This window comes from Mytilus galloprovincialis, chromosome 11, assembly GCF_965363235.1.
Source record: "Mytilus galloprovincialis chromosome 11, xbMytGall1.hap1.1, whole genome shotgun sequence".
In the NCBI taxonomy this organism is placed as follows: Eukaryota; Metazoa; Mollusca; class Bivalvia; order Mytilida; family Mytilidae; genus Mytilus; species Mytilus galloprovincialis.
The window spans coordinates 50,341,678-50,360,203 of NC_134848.1; the positions used below are offsets into that span (position 1 = coordinate 50,341,678).

Genomic DNA, 18,526 nt, shown 5'->3' on the forward strand with positions numbered 1-18,526 from the left:
TATGTGTTAATAAATTAGACTTTTCTTAAACTTTTCCCACTGCATTGCTACCCCAATCAATGTGGATGATTACCAGTTGACACCATTTGTATATCATCTAGAAATTTGCAAACAAAAACTTTGCTTAATTAATTTTTATCTACTTTAAATTTATTAATTATAAAAGAAATATGGTTTAATTGCTGATGAGACAACTCTTCAAAGAGGTCAAACCACAAGCTTCAATCTCAAATCTTGTCAAGAAAATGAAATATTTACACAGGAAAAAAGAAGCTAGCTGAAAAAAAAGTCATGAACAAAACAAGATTCACCATTTACAATGATCCAAAGAAAAGAAAAGAGCATATCTAGAAATTTGCAAAACAAAAACTTTGCTTAAAACATTTTTATCAACTATTAATTATAAAAGATGGTAATCCACAAGCTTCAATCTCAAATCTTATCAAATGAAATATTTACACATGGGAAAAATTAGCTAGCTGCAAAAAAGTCATGAGCAAAACAATTAACTACGATCCAAAGAAAAGAAAAGAAAAAAGTAGCATGTAGGGGGAAAAATAGAGAGAGAGAGAAAAAGGAGATATGATCCACCATTGAAAATATGATCCAAAGAAAAGATGATCCAAAGAAAAGAAAAAAGTCGCTTATGTTCTAACGAAGGAAAAAATAGAGAGAGAGAAAAAGGAGATAGGATTCACCATTGAAACTATGATCCAAAGAAAAGAAAAAAGGTGTTTTAACGATGAAAAAAATTAGAGCGAGAGAGAGAGAGAAAAAAAAAGGAGATAGTAATGAGATGTAAAAATAATCGTCAAAATCCAACTCGATTTACCATTTGAAAATATGATCCAAAGAAAAGAAAAGAAAATAGGTTTTGTTTTAATGAAGGAAAAATTATATATAGAGAGAAAAAATAGTAATGAGATGTAAAAAATAACCATCAAAATCCGGTTCGAACAAATCTATAATATATAATTGATCTTAAATAAAAACAATCAAAATTTATTGAGTAATGATCACTTTTCAAATTTGAAAGGTGATAAACACTTTATATTTAAACTGATGAACTAAGATTTAATGTAAACAGAAGGTGTATTATCCAAATACTGCCGCAATATTGGAGATCAATCTGACATGAAAAATCGCGATCGGGACAGATCTACACTGAAATTACATATGAATTAATAAAATGGTGTAACATGGATAATGGAAGGTTGGCGAGCCTTTAGGAGTAAATAAGTGTTGGAAACTATTATTCATAATTTAATGAAACGGAAGCTTTATTCCTTTATTAACGCGGTACACTCAATTCTATCATAAAGCGATAAAAATGATGAACCAGGTTGAGTACATGAGGGGATTTGGTGGAGAAGTAGAGCGGGCTGAGTTGAATTTTGGAAGAAAGAAGAACATTGCGGTTACACCGTACAAGGGATATGTTTATATCCACATAGGCAGTTTAACAAGTAGCAGAAGCATAACTCTTGGGACTGATGAGTTTAAAGAGCTATGCAATCTGAAGCCAGTTCTTTTAAAAGCTGAGGCAGAAATAAAAAAACAGGTTAGTGATTTCTAATATTTAGCAGTAAATATTTACATGAACATATAGCTAAATTATTATCGTTCAGCAGCAAATAGTTGAGCGTGATATATATTTTATTCTCTAAGAAATAGGAGCGATCTACAAAATTATTTTAAAGTAAGATATTGCGAGTGTTTAATAAAAGCACCAGCTGCAGATGTTTCACCTTATATGTTTTTTCGTAAATTTCACTACTGCTAGTAAGTACACATAATTTTCAAAGTTATTGAAAGCGAGTAAAAACTATATGATAAACGTTCTAATTATCCTTCAACAGCAAATAATTGAACATAAATATATACTTTATAGGTTTAATATACAACAAACGTTTTAGTTAAAAGTAAGTTATTGATAGAGAGTATTTACAAGCGGCTTGCGTTCAGCTGCAGATATTTCACTTGTTTCTGGGTTGATTTCACCACTGTTAGTATTAATTTTCAAAGTTATTGATAGCAAGTAAAAAATGTTTTGATAAACGTTCAGTTGCAGATATTTCAACATTTTTGTTTCTAGGTAAATTTCTCAACCGCTAATAAATACGAATTTCTTTCCCACAGCAAACGTTGATTTATATGATTTCTTACACGTTCAATTGTTTTTATTATATATTAATTTTTTTAGCTGCAAAAACCTAGCAGGAAAAAGAAGGTTATAGTTGTTGAAGAGGAAGAAGAAGAAGAAGAAGAAGAAGAAGAAGAAGAAGAAGAAGAAGAAGAAGTAGAAGAAGAAGAAGTAAAAAAAGTTACTTTGAAAAGAAAGGTAAAACAACTTTTGTTTTTTTTTCTATGTAAATCAAAATAAGTAGTTATAATTTTCAAGTTTATGAATTTAAAGTAATTATCCAATTAAATGTACCATAAAAAGAAAAAAAAAAAAAAAAAAAAAAAAAAAAATTGAAAACATTGAAATAACTTTAAAATTTTAAGATGATTTTCTATATTATGATATTCTTATTTTAGAGAAAGGTGATTGCTATCAGCGATAGCGATGAGGAGGCGGGAGTGTCAGAGTCGGACGTCAGAAAGGTGATTGTTGCAGCAGAATCTGGCCCGTTCAAGGGACTAAAGAAGAAAAAGAAAACAGCTGGAGCTGGATTCATACTTTCTGAAGCAGTTGAAGATGGCGAGTGAAGATAACACCAGTAAGTGATCAAATTTTTATTCTGTTTCTAATATGTTCTTATATACAATAGTTAGGATAGAAATCATTTATAACTTAGCAACATTTTTCCAATCAAAGATTGATTTATCAATATGTGAAATACTCGCTTTAAGATAAAACCATTGCCTTTGATTTAAAGCGATCTCATTTCTAAGAGGATCATTTCTCAATAATACAAACAGTTCACTATTCAATATACATGTATTTACAAAAATATCTTCAGATAAAGCAAAAGTGTCCATTTTATTACAAAATAAATCGTTTCCGCTACTGTTTCGTTTAACATCATCAGATATGAATGGAGGATCATTTTCACTGTTTAATGGCCCATTTATTAATATAACTGCTAGAGTTATCGAACAGAATAACAATCCGACAATTTTCATCTTTGCACCAAGCCAGTGCAGTTGTGGAAACTGGTCACTGATTTCAGCTGTATCCATATTGATAAAATTGTAATCATGCTCATCTGTCATTTTAAGTGAATATTCTTCCACATTTGCACTACTCAATTCATCCTTTTCATTTATTTTAGAAATCTCCATTATGAAATCCAATTTCTTAATACAGGTGTCGCACTTTGTTCATTTGTTTTCATGCATGTATCTGTAGATTTATGATGTGAAAACTATTTTACTAGAGTTTATGTATCTTATTTATTTCTTTTAGCCAATCAGAACAGAAAAAGGACAATGGGAGAAGAAGTAGAAAAAAAGACACTGAGTGAAAAACGAAAGCGGTCAGCTCCACCTTCATTAAGAACTTTATCTGTTGCATGTATTTATAATAAATTAACAACAAAATGTGATATTCAAATGAGAGATTTTTTTTGTAAAATTCCCTCACCAATTTTAATTATTTTTATGGATTATGCAGACTTTCAATTTGTTTTAAATCCTGGATTTGTCGAATTAGATGTGTTTAATGCTGCCGAGGAAATTTTTGATCAAAGATATCAATTAAATAAAATGATAAGGGAATGCAGCCATTTCACATCTGAAGAGATATTCATTCATTTAAAGAACGTCCCAGGGTCTGTTTTAAATTCACTCGGACTTTCGTTCAATAGGGAGAACTTTTCCGATATTTTAAGGAAAATATTAAACATGCGATTTTCACGTGTTTAATTTACCAAAGAATATGTCTCATATATTTTAATCTAAAATTTAAGAAATTTATTTGTAATATTTTCATCGTGTTTGAAGGTCTTTTTCCCCATTGCACAATGTATTTCACTGGTGCGTTTGAAGGTGTAATTCCCCATTTTCATAATTGTGTTTAATTTACCAAAGAATATGTCTCTTATATTTTAATCTAAAATTTATTTGTAATATTTTCATCGTGTTTGAAGGTGTTATTCCCCATTGTCCAATGTATTTCACTGGTGTGTTTGAAGGTGTTATTCCCCATTTGAAGGTGTTATTCCCCATTGACATAATGTTTGAAGGTGTTATTCCCCATTGTTCTAATGTTTGAAGGTGCTATTCCCCATTGTTCTAATGTTCGAAGGTGTTATTTCACATTGTCCTATGTTTGAAGGTGTTATTCCCCATTGTCCTATTGCCTTAATGTTTGAAGGTGTTATTCCCCATTGTCCTATTGTCATTATGTTTGAAGTTTGTTTGAAGGTCCATTTGGGTTTTAAAGTTATGTATTTTCATTGGGGTTTTTAAGTTAAAGTCGCCATTTTACCATGCTACTCCCCATTGCCCTATGTATTTCACTTCCCCAGGTTGATAGCAAACGGATAAAACTTAAATATGTTGATATATTTTATTATAAAATCATATATTTATTTACATGAAATAAAATATTATATAATTATTGTACAGTGTGTTTTCTTTTTCTTGAATTTATTACGGATATGGATTTTTTTTTCAATTTACAATTGTATTAATGTTTTTCTTTTAATTTTCTATGAAAATATGCTAGCGAATGCACATTATCATCCAGCAAGTGTCTCTTGTCATCATATGGTGATAGTCCACTTTTCACAACCTTCACCATGTGAATCTGATGGTTGAAACTTCTCAAAGTGTACATATGCGAGAGTAGTGGAGAACAATTGAACAAGGTGTTTTTATATTGTTCGAATCTAACATTTCGGGTTTTAATACCCTTTGCTACTACAGTTTCCTTGTCGTCTGCGGTGATAAAACTATACATTTTTGCTCTTAGTCCGATATATTCCACCATTTGAATGGACTTGCATTCATCTTTGAATAAACCAATAATCGATTTCCTGTCTTTGGTGTAAAGAGGGTGATCAGCTGGATAATTTGAAAAGTCATATAGCTCACTGTTTAACGACATGTCTCTATATATGTCATCAGTTCTCACATGCATAATGAAACTGTCAGTATCTGTGTAACATAATGTTACATTCTCCTTGTATAGTTTTTTCATGTGGTTGTAGTAGTAATCAACCATGTGCGCCTTTGACAGATCGAGAATCATTTGTCCTAGGTAAATTGGTTTGTTGAAGAAAATTTTTGTTTTGGTTTGTAGCACGCCGCACAAGTGGTCGTTGAATATCTTAAAGCTTTTAAATGATGATTTTGCAGTAAGTTTTTGAAACTTATCCCACCTATGACAGAGAGAGAAGTTGATATGTTTCCGCAACGATTCCATTGATTTACCGAAAATAGCATTGTTGCCATTTTTAAAAAGTTTTTGCTCGAAATTGCTAGTAGCCTTTTTCCTCATTTCGGTATTGAAGTCAATATACTGTTTCAACCATGGACGCTGTTCAAATGAAACTATATTGTGAATCTTCTTCAAAACCAAACCTAGTTTGAGGTATAACTTTAGATTCACATAGTGCAAGATGTAATGCTTTTTATCTTTCAAAGTAGCTAGCAATTTGGTGCTCGGTTGGTATTCTTTCCCATCATCATTTGCTTGCTCATACAGATGACGTGAATGAGGTGAAAGCATTTCATTTGTTATCACTCCTTTTTCAACTGCAAGAGGAAAATCATTGTGAAGATCGTGTAAGTTATCTGGGTAATCCAAATCGCATTCAATGACATATCCGATGTCAGCGTTATTGGATACATTTAAGACATTGAAATCGTTTATTTCCTCTTCTGACAACCACTGGAATTTCCCCACAGCTAATGGCATGCTCATGCTTAAACCGTATAAATTGTTCGCATCTACATACATCAAGTATGAAGTTGGTAAAGCTGGATCATAATTGCTCAAGTAGGGATTGTTTGCTTTTGCATGTCTGCAGCTCACCATTGTTAAACCTCCTCGTATACTCTGCTCAAAGAAGAGCCACATTGTAGGATCTGTCAATAGCTCAAGTCTCACACCAGTCATTTTCAATGCAGATTGCCAGGAAAGCCCTGGAAGAGTGTAATAATTTGCAGGGTCGAGGGAATAGTTCGTTATCCACTTCTTCCTGAAAGTTTCAAATACATCAGCTAATAATAGAACGTCAGTTTTTAGATAAAGATCGTGATATTCGCCTATATTCTTAATATTCATTTGATTCCATACCCGTTGCGCATGTTCATACTCGGTTTGACTAATTGTTTTCTCTGATAAATTGCTGTAGAATTTGTCTATAGAGGGTAATTCAGTTTCATTGAACCTTGCTGCATTGTCAATGTATTCGTAAGGATATGTTCCTTTTTTCAACAAAAGAGCAATCCGCTTATCATCATCAAATTCTTTTGTAAAATGTTTAAATGTTTCTTTCGGATTCTCCTTAGACATTGACGATACCAATTCCTCTAGTGAACAATTCAAAAACTGGTATGAATCGATAAAGCGCAGATTGGATAGGTTGAAACTGATGTACTTTTCTGCATTCGTGGCTATGCAGCCAATTTCTTCACTCTTGAAAATACCTATCGAGGAACAGATTAAATGTGCATCAAACTGTTTCAGGTTATGAAATATAACTGGCACGAATGTGTGTTCTTTAAAATTAAGATTGCAATCTCTGCATGAAGCGCCACGAAATTTACCTGAAACATGTGCATGGTCTCGAACGCGGATAGTGGAATCTGTAAATTCTTCCATGCAAATGTGGCAATGTGTACTTGATTGAAAATCTTCCTCATCTTCAACAGTCATGCACAAGGGTTCAGGATTGTTCAAAATAGCCTTTATACGTTTATTTTCGTCAAGAAGACTATGAAGGAAGTGTTCACTAACATTTTCACCTCTATATATTTTAGGTGGTTGAGTGTATCTGTCATCGATGCAAACAACTTGATAACCGTACCCGCATGGTATCAACTTTGTTAATTTCGTTGTGCTGGTTCGATTATCTTCTGGCTCTTCAGTAACCATAGGTTCGCAAAATGTTTCCATGTCAGCATAAATAACAAATGATGTTTGTAACTGTTTGGCGTGATCTTGAAATGTTAGTATATCGTCTACCCCCTTGGTGGGATATGTCACATGTTGAGCTTCAAATTTTGAGCAGTATTTTATATGTTTCTCTAAAGTATGTTCACTGGTGAAACCTGATAAACAGAATCTGCAATACTTATGACTGCGTCCCAAGCATTTTGTTCGATATAAAAGTCTATTGAGATCTGTAATCAAACACCAGTGACTTTTATTCCCACTTTTCAAATACAATAAGTCAACTTCATGATGAGCTTCTCTTAGACCTGTTACATGGAGGGGGAAAAATTCACCCTCTTCAAATCCTAACACCATTACTGAAATGTTATTCTGCCTTTCAAATTTACTCACAAATGATGGTGCAACGGGCAATTGTATACCTTCCATGTTCAATTCATGTTCATATGGGATGTAGTGATGCACTTTAGAAGGGTCACCTGAACACGTAGGATGTATGGATGCTATAATAGCATATACAAAACATTTTTCATCTAAGTTTCTTATGTTGAGTAACGCTCTGGTTGCAGCAAGAGTTCTTGGTAGGGGTATATACGATCCACCGCCTAAAGGTTTATATTTAGCTGTATTAATCTCAATGTGTTTAATATGATCTAATGACCAACCGCTCCCATTTCGTATATACTCATCAAAACTTTTGAATATTTTTTGATATGTCACATTAATATCATGTTCATCATCTATATTTGCTCTATCAACTAGATTCGATGTCTTCGAGATAAAATGTGCATTATTCTTTAAATCATTACCACCTTCACCTCCATTCGGCTTGATCATTTGCACAAGACAATTCATATACCACTTAATATGACCGAGTTCATCACACATCTCTTGTAAATGAGTTTTTACCTCATGCTTAATTCCAGATAAAAATGCTAGAAGATCATACTTTTCCCCATTATCCTCATTCGGATAAATGAAACGAGCTCGTGCTATTCCCAAGAGAGCAGACTTATCCACACTTTTATGTTTGATTGTAGTATGTGAATTTGAATCAGTGTTTCCTGAACCAGTCTGATAAGTTGTATGATCGATGTTGCTATGTTTAAACAAATTTTCCGCTGAATCAAAATGTCTATCACATTGTCGACATGGAAATGTACAACTGTTTCTCTGGTGTCTCTTCAGTTTGGAAGGGTGATCAAACAGAAGTTTACAATAATAACATGAATAGACCTTAACCGTAAGATTTGATCTGTTGTCATTATCAACACTCAATCGATCATTTAACTCTCGCAACTGCTGTTGATATTGAGGGTTACTGTCAGGATAAAGACGCAATAAATCCTCGCAGAAATGATCATCAGCCATGACAATTGTGATATCAATAGCACTTTCAACGTTTTATATATACTACGCGATCGTGGACTAGAACTAATAGGCGAACATATGTTATCTAAATATTTATTTTATTAATTAAATTTAAAGGTACACAGTGTAAATATACAAATAGACAATATATTATATACATATATAAATATAGACAAATTTAAAGAAAAATACAAGTGATTGATTGAAGTCTCCAATAGTTTTAAATAATCCACTTCTTCATTACAAATGAAATGATAACCATTTACTCTTTAATCTTTTGCGATTTTGCGATTTTTCCACATTTCTTAAGAATTTTTCAGGAGACATCTTGATAGCTTTACCCTCTGCTGCACCATCATATTCATCAACATCCATCCTATTTTCCTCTTGATTGTCTGATTTTGATCGATCTACAGTTTCTTTTAAATTTTTCAATTCTGTTTTTTGCAAAACCTGACCACTACCATGTTGTTTGGTTACATCTTCTTCTAGGTTTATTTCTGTTTTTATACTGTCACTATCTTTACCATCATATTCCTTTTCTTTTTCTTTCACATTAACAATTTCACATTGGTTGGACATATTCATCAATCTTTCATATTTCTCCTTGGGTAATAGTATTAACTCCCGAGTCATAGTATTTGAAAAAAGATGATATCAATGTTGGAATAATAACAATTATCTTCAGTAAACGTTTTCTCCTCAACTGAGGTGTTATATTATTAACTACCACAGCACGAATGAACTTTGCAAAAGTTGAAAGATTCCTTTTAACCCTCTCAGACAATGGTATGACGCTTTTTAGACAGTTGAATACTATTTCTACTAATAGTTGTAATTGTCTGTGGTCCGTGCTTTTTATGATTTGAGCAGATTGTTCAGGTGTAGTGTTCGCCAATAATTTAAGGAAGCTTCTACTTGATTCTTTTAAAATCATTTTGGTTGATAAACAATCGTGTCCTCCCCCGGAAAAGGATTTGCGCGCAACTGATATTCAGGGTTTGAACCTGGTGCTATATCCACTATCAAGCAATTGTATGGTCTGCTAATTGCACGTTGGTAAACGTCCATGAAAAAGCGAACTTGACCTGGAAACATTTGTCGAGCTAAAGATTGTATTTGCAGTGAATCTCTACCATTTTTGAAAAGAAAAAAGACGTGAGAATTCAAACTGATTGATCGCATAACCTTCCCCTTCTGATATAAATTTTGTAGTATAAAAATAATTGATGTTAAGGTGTGATGACTTAAAACGCAATAAATCTTCTGCATCAGTTTACAGTCCACTACTTCATCCATTTTATCATCAATGATCCATAATGTGTGTATATCCTTATCAACAAGAAAATCACTTTCATCAGGCAGTTCCAGTTGAAATGAAATGTTGGAGACAGTTTTTTTCAATTCATCGAAGACATCTTGCCATATGCTGTAACAGTAGTATATCTTCTGAGGTGGTATTGTAAACATTTCCTGAGCGTTCTCTAATAATCTTTTAATGTATGTAGTTTTTCCTGAACCCGTTGGACCGACACATATTGAAGTCATGGGTGTTTGAAATTTCACCAAACTCATGATGATCACCTCTTGCTCGAATGATGATTGTTACCATGTGTCTCATCATTTTAAACACTTTTTCATATGCAGTGTGAATAGGTTTTACCAATCACATTGAAAACAAAGATGTCGTTTGCTTGATGATTATCACTGAAAAAATCGTGAATGTTAGTTAGATCATACTCTCTACATAAGAGTGATAAGATGAAAATGCAATATTGACCGCATACTGATGAATTCTCACTCTGTAATCGTTTTTGATTTATTTCCAGAGATATCGCATTGTGTTCAAAGAATTTTAAGAAGTGACGTGAATAATAATCGGGAGAGTGTGCGAAGCTGTCGAAAAATATCCCTCTTCGTTCCTCATTTATGAAAAAGGCGATCCAGTGTGCACCATTCTCAAAATGATTTTCAGTGTTACAAATAAATCCCATGGGTCGATTTCTCACTATCTTAGGTATCTGATCTGCTGCAAATATACCAACAATTTTATCCTTCATTAGTTCATCACAATTAATCATACACTCCAATTGCATAGTGTTCATTCTTGAATTATGATGTCTCGAGTTTGAGTTATTTCAAAATATCCACTAAATTCACTATAAATGATTATAGTTGTTGGTTCAGTGAGGGGAGAATCAAATGTGCATTCCAAATTGACACGTTCATTCCTTTTCAATGTTAAATAATCTAAACCTTCAAAAATTGGTTCCAGTTGAAAGGCATACAAGGCATATCCTTCAGAAAAACTGTCTCTGTTTAATCCATTACCACAGTCTTGCAGAGTTTTCCCAGCAACCTCAAATAGATTGCGAAATGCAACAATGGATGATTCTCCACTTGACGAGTCAAATTTTACTCTGACAGGATTCCCGGAAACTGGCACTCCCTCAACTTTAAGATTTATTTCACTTAGGTGGCAATGTTTGAATGTCCACGGACATAGTGAGTAGTCACCTGCTATGTTTTGACTCCCCGTAAAGGCTATCAATACCTTATTGGGTCTATTATTCTGGAATATGTTGTTGAAGTTAAAACTTATTTGACCAGCTGGAAGTGAAATTGTGCGAACATCATTTTGCACAATGGGATATTTAGCGTTTACTGTCCTGAGTATAGAATCGTGGCCATATACAATGCCGGGGTGAACGTGGATCTTTGCTATTGATAGATACATATCTTCAATCTCAAGGTAATAATCAGCATCTTCATCAACCGACATTAGATAAAATTCTGGTCTCGATCTGTAGAATTTCACAGTAACTCCTACTTGATTTAATATGTAACGATTCATTGAAAACAGGGGATGGAAAATGTTTCCTTCAAGATCAACAGTTTTACCATTTTTTATGTATGCTGTTCTTCTGTAGAGCCCAAGATTTGATCCTGTGTTACAATCTGCATCATCCAATGTTCCTTGATGATCGTCTATCCATAATTGACTTGAGAGCTGCGATTCTTTAGCTTCTTTCCCATATTTCAATAAAGTTTGCATATAAGCTTTGTAAGGGTAAAATCCTGTTGAAGATGTGACAATTTTATTTTGAATTAAAACATCTATTTGATTAAATAATGCATGCAAAACATAGTTCACAGGCCCGCAATTAACGTCACTGCTATCTGCTATGGTTCCATCTCCTCTTTTAAGTCTTAGACGTACATGCATTGTTGATTTACTTAAGTCTAGATACTCTGTTCCACCAGATATGTGAAACTCTATTGGCGATGTCTTTGTAAAAGTTGCAGCTGGTCGAATATGTTCATATGTGATTCTTGTGACTGCAGTTTGATGACCTGGTAGATTGAATAAAGACAACTGACTTGGTTGCAGCTCATGAAATGTTTCAGGATTTATTTTAGCCATTTTGAATTTTACTGGAAAATATCCTTTTCAATTAGCTGATTCTTTAATCTTTTTTTCACACTCTGTACACTTCCTTTCTTACTGTTTGTTTTATTTTTCCTTCCTCCTTTCTTTGTCTTTTTCGTTTTCTTCTGCTCCCCTCTATGGCTTTTTCTATTACTGTTTTGTAACTTCCCACGTTTGCGTTTTATCTTTTTCACAGCTCGACTAATTTCCGACTTAGCATTTTCCACCTGCTGCTGTGCATGTGTTACAAGTTTAATGGGTGATTGCGCATGTGGTTTACTTTGTGGTAATGTGATTGGTTCCATGAAGCTAGCTGCTGAATTAGTGAGGGAACCACCACTCTGGATAGTTCTTCTGTATGAATTATTAAGATATGAATTGTGATGTTTGTCATTCGCTAGATTTTCATAGTACATTATCCATGTCCTAGGGTCTAGCACATATTGAGAATTGTTCAATTCCATGATTATCATGCAAAGTATGGATACGACCTGAAGTGCAGTGTAATCGACACTGGATTTTTTAAAAATGATGCATGACTCCCTTGCATGTCAGTAATAAAGAATTCAATGTCTCTTATTTCACTTTTCACCACTGGAATGTATGCAAGTTGATCAAAGTGGTAGTATTCAGTTTGAGAGCAGCAACATATTCGCTTCAATAAGGGTTGTTTGTTACCATCGACTATTACATCACCGCATATGTTTGCATATATATATAGATCATTATTTGATGATAATTTAATATCAACTAATGCGACTTTCCATTTTGATTTCATCACTATTGGCGTCTGAAGATATGTACGGAATTTGTGTGGTCTGTTATGTGGGTAAATGTCTAAATTTTTGTTACTGTTAATGACCATGTAAAAGCTCATTTTAAAAGTCAACAATATCTCTCTCAGGAATCCACTGACAAAAACGTTTATCCCAATCCTGGAATTTTACATAACCCTCACGTTGACCATTCCGCCTTCGCCATTTAAGCACTTTCTCAACAAACCACAATGCGTCAGCCTCCTTTTTCACACGCTGCAACTCTGTATAATTGAAATTGCCTACAACTTCCTTGTCCAAAAAATCTTGTACTTTATAAAAGATTTTCCCATGTATTAGAAATCGTCTATATATTTTAAATATTTCGGAGGTCCACTGTTGCTGATAAGCTCTTTGAAACGGTTTCTTCAAATGGCTCAGTCTTACCATGTCATTGATTTTAAAATGAAACTGTTTCCCTCTTTTACGTTGTACTTTTAATGTTTCTTTCTTTTCTCTGATTCGTTTTTCTTTGGGTGGAGTTTTAATATACATATATGCCCACAAATCATATTTGTTTTTCTCATTCACATCTTTTGGAGCTGTATTATTTAAACTTCTATGTGGCGTTGCATTATAACTTGCTACCAAATTTTGTAGAACATTGAGATAGCTATAAGTTCTATGCTTTGTAAAATATCGGAACATCATCCTCCGAAATGTCAAATTGACCCTCTCTGCTATTGACGCTTTACTACTGTCGGAATTTAAATAGACATGATGGTAAATGTCATATTTTTTAAACACACGTTTCAAATCTTTGTTTTTGAATTCAGTTCCCGCATCTGTGGAAACCTTCAAAGGGATTTTACCATGTTTGAAGATTTTTTCAAATGCATCAGCTACTGTCTTCCCAAACTTGTTTTTTAATGGATAAATCCATAAAAACCGTGTGAAAATATCGATAACAACCAACAGGAAACGTGTCTTATTGTTATATTTCTGTATGTTGGATACATCCATAAGGTCAGCATCGTATTGCTCATACGGTTCCGATACAATTATTTTCACTCTTTTAATTCTACGTTTTACAGGTTTTTGTAAATTGTAGTCGTCTATTTTTTCCATCCATTTCCTGATCTTGTATACGCTTGGTACATTTCCATCTCTTGATGTCTTCAACGTTTGATAAATTTTTTCAGCACTTAGGTATGCTCCCCCATTTGCTGTATTGTAATATACATTCCTAAGTTTTTCATCTAAATCATCATTTTCCATTGTTAAAAATAGGTTCCAAATCTATCATTTTTTCAACTTTATCTATTATGCGAGATGCTCTGTGCGGTGTTTTCAATATAGTATTTTTCCAATCTGTTGATTGTAAAAATGTAAGTTGATAGTAGACTCTCACATTATCTGGAATATTTGATTGTCTGACTAAATTAACAAAATCGGTGTACACTTTATCTGTTTCTACTTGATAAAAAAAATCCCATGCATTTCCTCCACTTATGTGTTCCACTTGATTTTCCTTCTTCAGAATGTCAAAAACTGACTTTGCATATATTATATCGAATATGTTATCAAGTCTGGCTATATTTTCACATGATTCTATCTCATCCATGTTTTATTAATAATAATAATAATTTATAATGTATGATATTTTTGTTTGGGTTAGGGTTAGGGTTAGGGTTAGGGTTAGGGTTAGGGTTAATTATTATATTTACCAATTAAACTTTTATCAAATTAAAGCTCTCAAATTGTTTTAAATGTTCCTTTTACTACTTCCATATCCAGCATATCAACAATTTAAATGATTGGTAATGCGTTAAATTGTTTAATGAAATGAAAATTTTTTTTAAATGTTCAATTTACTTTTACTACTTCCATATCCAGCATATCAACAATGTTAAATTGATTGGTAATGCATTAAAATTGTTTAATGCAGTGAAAAAAAAAATAAAAACATTCTTTTATATTTTACAAATTAAAAATCAATATTTTGATATTATCCAACAAATATATTATGCAATTTTTGCTGACGGGGGCAAAATTTTTGTCAACGTGGCAAAAATATTTGCTGCTGCCACACAATATATACTACTCAAAATGTTTATTTTCATTTCACAAATCGTATTGCATTACATGTCCAACAATTTTAAGAAAAACTTTTAAAAAAGGCTTAAAACAATACTGAAGTTTTTATGAAGTTATTCAAGAATTCGAATAGGGTTTCATTACACTCGATACAAATGAGCACAGAACTGTCGATTTCTGGATAGGAACTAAATCCGTTTAATTGTCTTGAAGATTAGAAATGTTCATGCATGTGATCCTGTTGCATTTAAAATGTATGCAATCGATATCAATGGTCTTAACTGTAAATGGATATCATTTGTAAAAACTGTTTTTGATACATGTGGAATGTCAAATATCTGGTTGAATCAAATATTAGATAAATGGGTAATTAAGAGTATAGAGTTGAAACTTAAAGACCAGTTTTTGCAGAATTGCCTAAGCGAAATTAACACTACTCCTAAATGCTTATGTTATAGAATTTTTAAAACTGATATTAAATTAGAAAGCTATTTTTCCAAATTGTCAATATATAATCAATTTTTATTGTGTAAATTTAGATGTGGAAGTCACCGATTACCTATCGAGACGGGAAGGTGGAATAACATATCAAGAAATGATAGGTTGTGCCATCTTTGCGAATCAAGAGACGTAGGTGATGAATATCATTATGTTATGTCATGTAATGCTCTAACTCAAGAAAGAAAGAGGTTGTTACCATACTATTGTACTCTTCGTCCAAATATTTATAAATATCAACAATTAATGAGCTCTTAATAATTATATTGTTCTTGAAAAACTTTGTAGATTTATAAAAATTATAAATGTGAGGGTCACTCCTCCTGGTTAGTTTGTAATTTAATGTTTATGTTTGTATTGTTCACATGTGCTTCAATATTTAATGTAATTGTTTATATATTCTCTGTAACTATGTAATTTGTAGTTTATGAGAAATAAAATTCATTCATTCATTCAAGATCTGAAAATTACAAGAATGTTAACAGGTATAAAGATGGTCCCAAGTAATGTATACTTGGTAGTTATATAAAATTAAATGTTAATTATCAAGGCTTAATTGATCACATGAAAAAAGCAGGTATTAATCTTTAAAAGAGCCTTCGAGGCCCTTTAAGGTTAAACAGTTCCATTAATATTAAATGAGGATTAATCTAGAAACCCAGTTATATTGTCTATGCCGTTCCGGTTTCATCAAGTAGACATCATTAATAAAGAAATTTAACTGATAATTGACATTGCGTATAGGTATAATGTCAAATTATCAAAGAGTGTTCCAGGTAATTATTATACAGGTAAATAAAAATAATTTTGACATTCACATTTCTTTAATAAGAATACAATTTGAAACGTTAAATGCGGGATTTTCGTTTCGTAAAGATATTAAGTCTATACTACTAATAATATTTAGATAAAATCATCAATCCGCCTTGTTAGAGTTAAATACATAGTTCGCACCAGAGATAAACATCTGGAACGGATCGTTCACGACAAGGAAAAACTTCTTTAAATATAGTGTTTCGAAATAGGCACCGATGTTGTGGCAGAAATTCTAAAAACTACGATTTAAGCCTAAATGAATTCATATAATTGACATTGCGTACAGTTCAAATGTCAAATGATCAAAGTTTGTCCTCAAGTAATCAATACACAGGTAAATAAAAATAATTTTGACGTTAATAGTTCTTATACTGAATACAATATGAAAGAGCTATGTACAGGATTCCCAGTTCGATAAGATATTGTCTTTAATAATAATATTGAAATAAATTATCAATCCGCCTTGACCGTTCCATATGATATAACAGGTTGTACTGAAGACGAGAGGCTCTCCGATGGTGATCGCAACATTTATAATGGAACAGCGAGCACGGTGTAGGTCTACCAATGTAATCGTAAGAGAAATGAAAAGCCTCTACATGGCTTTGCTGAATAGAAGGATGAGTTTCTCTTTGAAATAAATCCTACTTATAACATGTTGCCAACATGTTTACGTGTCAACATATGGTAGGTCCCAGGTAAGTTACTAGGCTACGTCACATACAGGTAACCAAAAAATAACATTGTCGGTTGTGGTATCCATGAATGGAAATGGAGATCGTATTTTACCATAATTCCCTTTCGTTCCAAAATTTTCAGGACACCCTTGTTAAATCATCCCGACTCCATTGGTTTTAAGTCTCACCAGTTACATCAAACGAAAATAATTTAACGTACCAAATGGTATCATCGGTGAAATAACATAATTGTGTTATGGCATTCTTGGGAAGCCACGTCACACAGGTACATTGAGATTAGAAAAATATCGTTGACATAGTTGTTACAGATTAAATGTACACGACGCGCTTTTTACCGTAAGGAGATAAGAGCAGTACAGTATAATATTGCATTTATCAGTTTCAGTAAGGTATTCCATTCCTCTGACAGTTCAACCTGTCAACAAAAGGTGGATCCCAGGTTACTATGTTACGTCACATACATGTTACCGAAAATAACTTTGTCGTATATAGTATACATGACTGTAAATGGAGATCGTATTCACCATGTTTCCCTTTCGTCCTACAATGTACGGCAAACATCGACACCCTTGTTAAATCTACTAGACTATATACATAACAAGTCTCAGGAATTCCATTAAAGGAAAACAATTGATAGTAATGCAAGGTATCAATACTAAAACGTCAAAATTATTTTATGTCATACCTGATATGCCACGTCACACAGGTAGGTTCTCAAAGGTACATTGAAAATAAGAAAAAATAACATTGATATTGTAAGTACAGAAGAATGTAAACAACAGTTTATTTATTTCAGGTATAATCGCTGTTCGGAATACAAATTCACCAGATTAGCTCAAAGCATTAATAGAGTTATCTTAGATACTTTTGGAAGATGTTAATGAAGCTACCATTGACACAAAATTAACAAAAACAATGATATATATAGATATATCTTAAATGAAATATAAATACAATACAATAATACAATATTTTTTATTGCCAATCAGGGACGCCCTAAAAGAGCAGTATAATTACAAACAATTTGTTACAATGAATATTATTAATTCTCAATGATTTATAAACCAATCGACAATTGCTGGTTAATAAAATTATTAAATAAAATAGTGAATTTGTGAAATACATGTTATAATCTTTATGAAATACATGTTATAATCAATCAAGGGGTCTTTGATGTGTAAATAAGGCACAATATGTTTTATTCGAATCTGTAAATATGTATTATACGTATGATGTGCTTAATTTCTTTTAAACTTTGAAATTGAACATTTAAATTTTGATTTGAATGGGTCAAGGGGTAATTTTTGAAAGGGTCAAGGGGTAATATTTTCTTGGTCAAAGATTAATAACAGACAGCATAATTTTGACTTCATATTATACTTCATGTAAACTACTGTGTTAATGTCAAACCTACCACATGTCTCATTTGTGCATGTCTAACTACAAGCTCTGTTAAACATGTTTGCTACAGTAGGGTGCTCATTGAAATCTACCAGATAGATTATGCAATTACAATTGCTGACATAACTTGCACTATCACCACTTCCCTCACATAGTCTTCCTTGTTGCAGAAGCAAACGGCCAAAGCTGTGTCATATACCCATATAATAGACAAGAAGCAGACAACAATCATACATTCAACTTAATATTTTTACAGGTAATTGCAGATGTACAATGGTGCAGGCATAAATTTCAAAACTTGTAGATGAATTAGAATTTCTCCTACTTAGATGAGTTATTCTTCCCCCCTGGATGTATAGCACAAATATCAGAATTATAGTTAATACTGGAA

At 32.6% G+C, this 18,526-nt stretch overlaps 1 protein-coding gene across 1 annotated transcript; it reads left to right on the forward strand.

Annotated features, from left to right (window-relative positions):
* Nucleotides 1–1,207: 1,207 nt before the first annotated feature.
* Nucleotides 1,208–4,568, forward strand: LOC143052336 (uncharacterized). The gene is made up of 4 exons (XM_076225341.1): nt 1,208–1,561; nt 2,204–2,341; nt 2,542–2,723; nt 3,413–4,568. The coding sequence occupies exons 1-3, from the start codon at nt 1,331–1,333 to the stop codon at nt 2,710–2,712; spliced, it is 540 nt and encodes a 179-aa protein (XP_076081456.1). The 5' UTR covers nt 1,208–1,330; the 3' UTR covers nt 2,713–2,723; nt 3,413–4,568.
* The last annotated feature ends 13,958 nt before the right edge of the window (nt 4,569–18,526 follow it).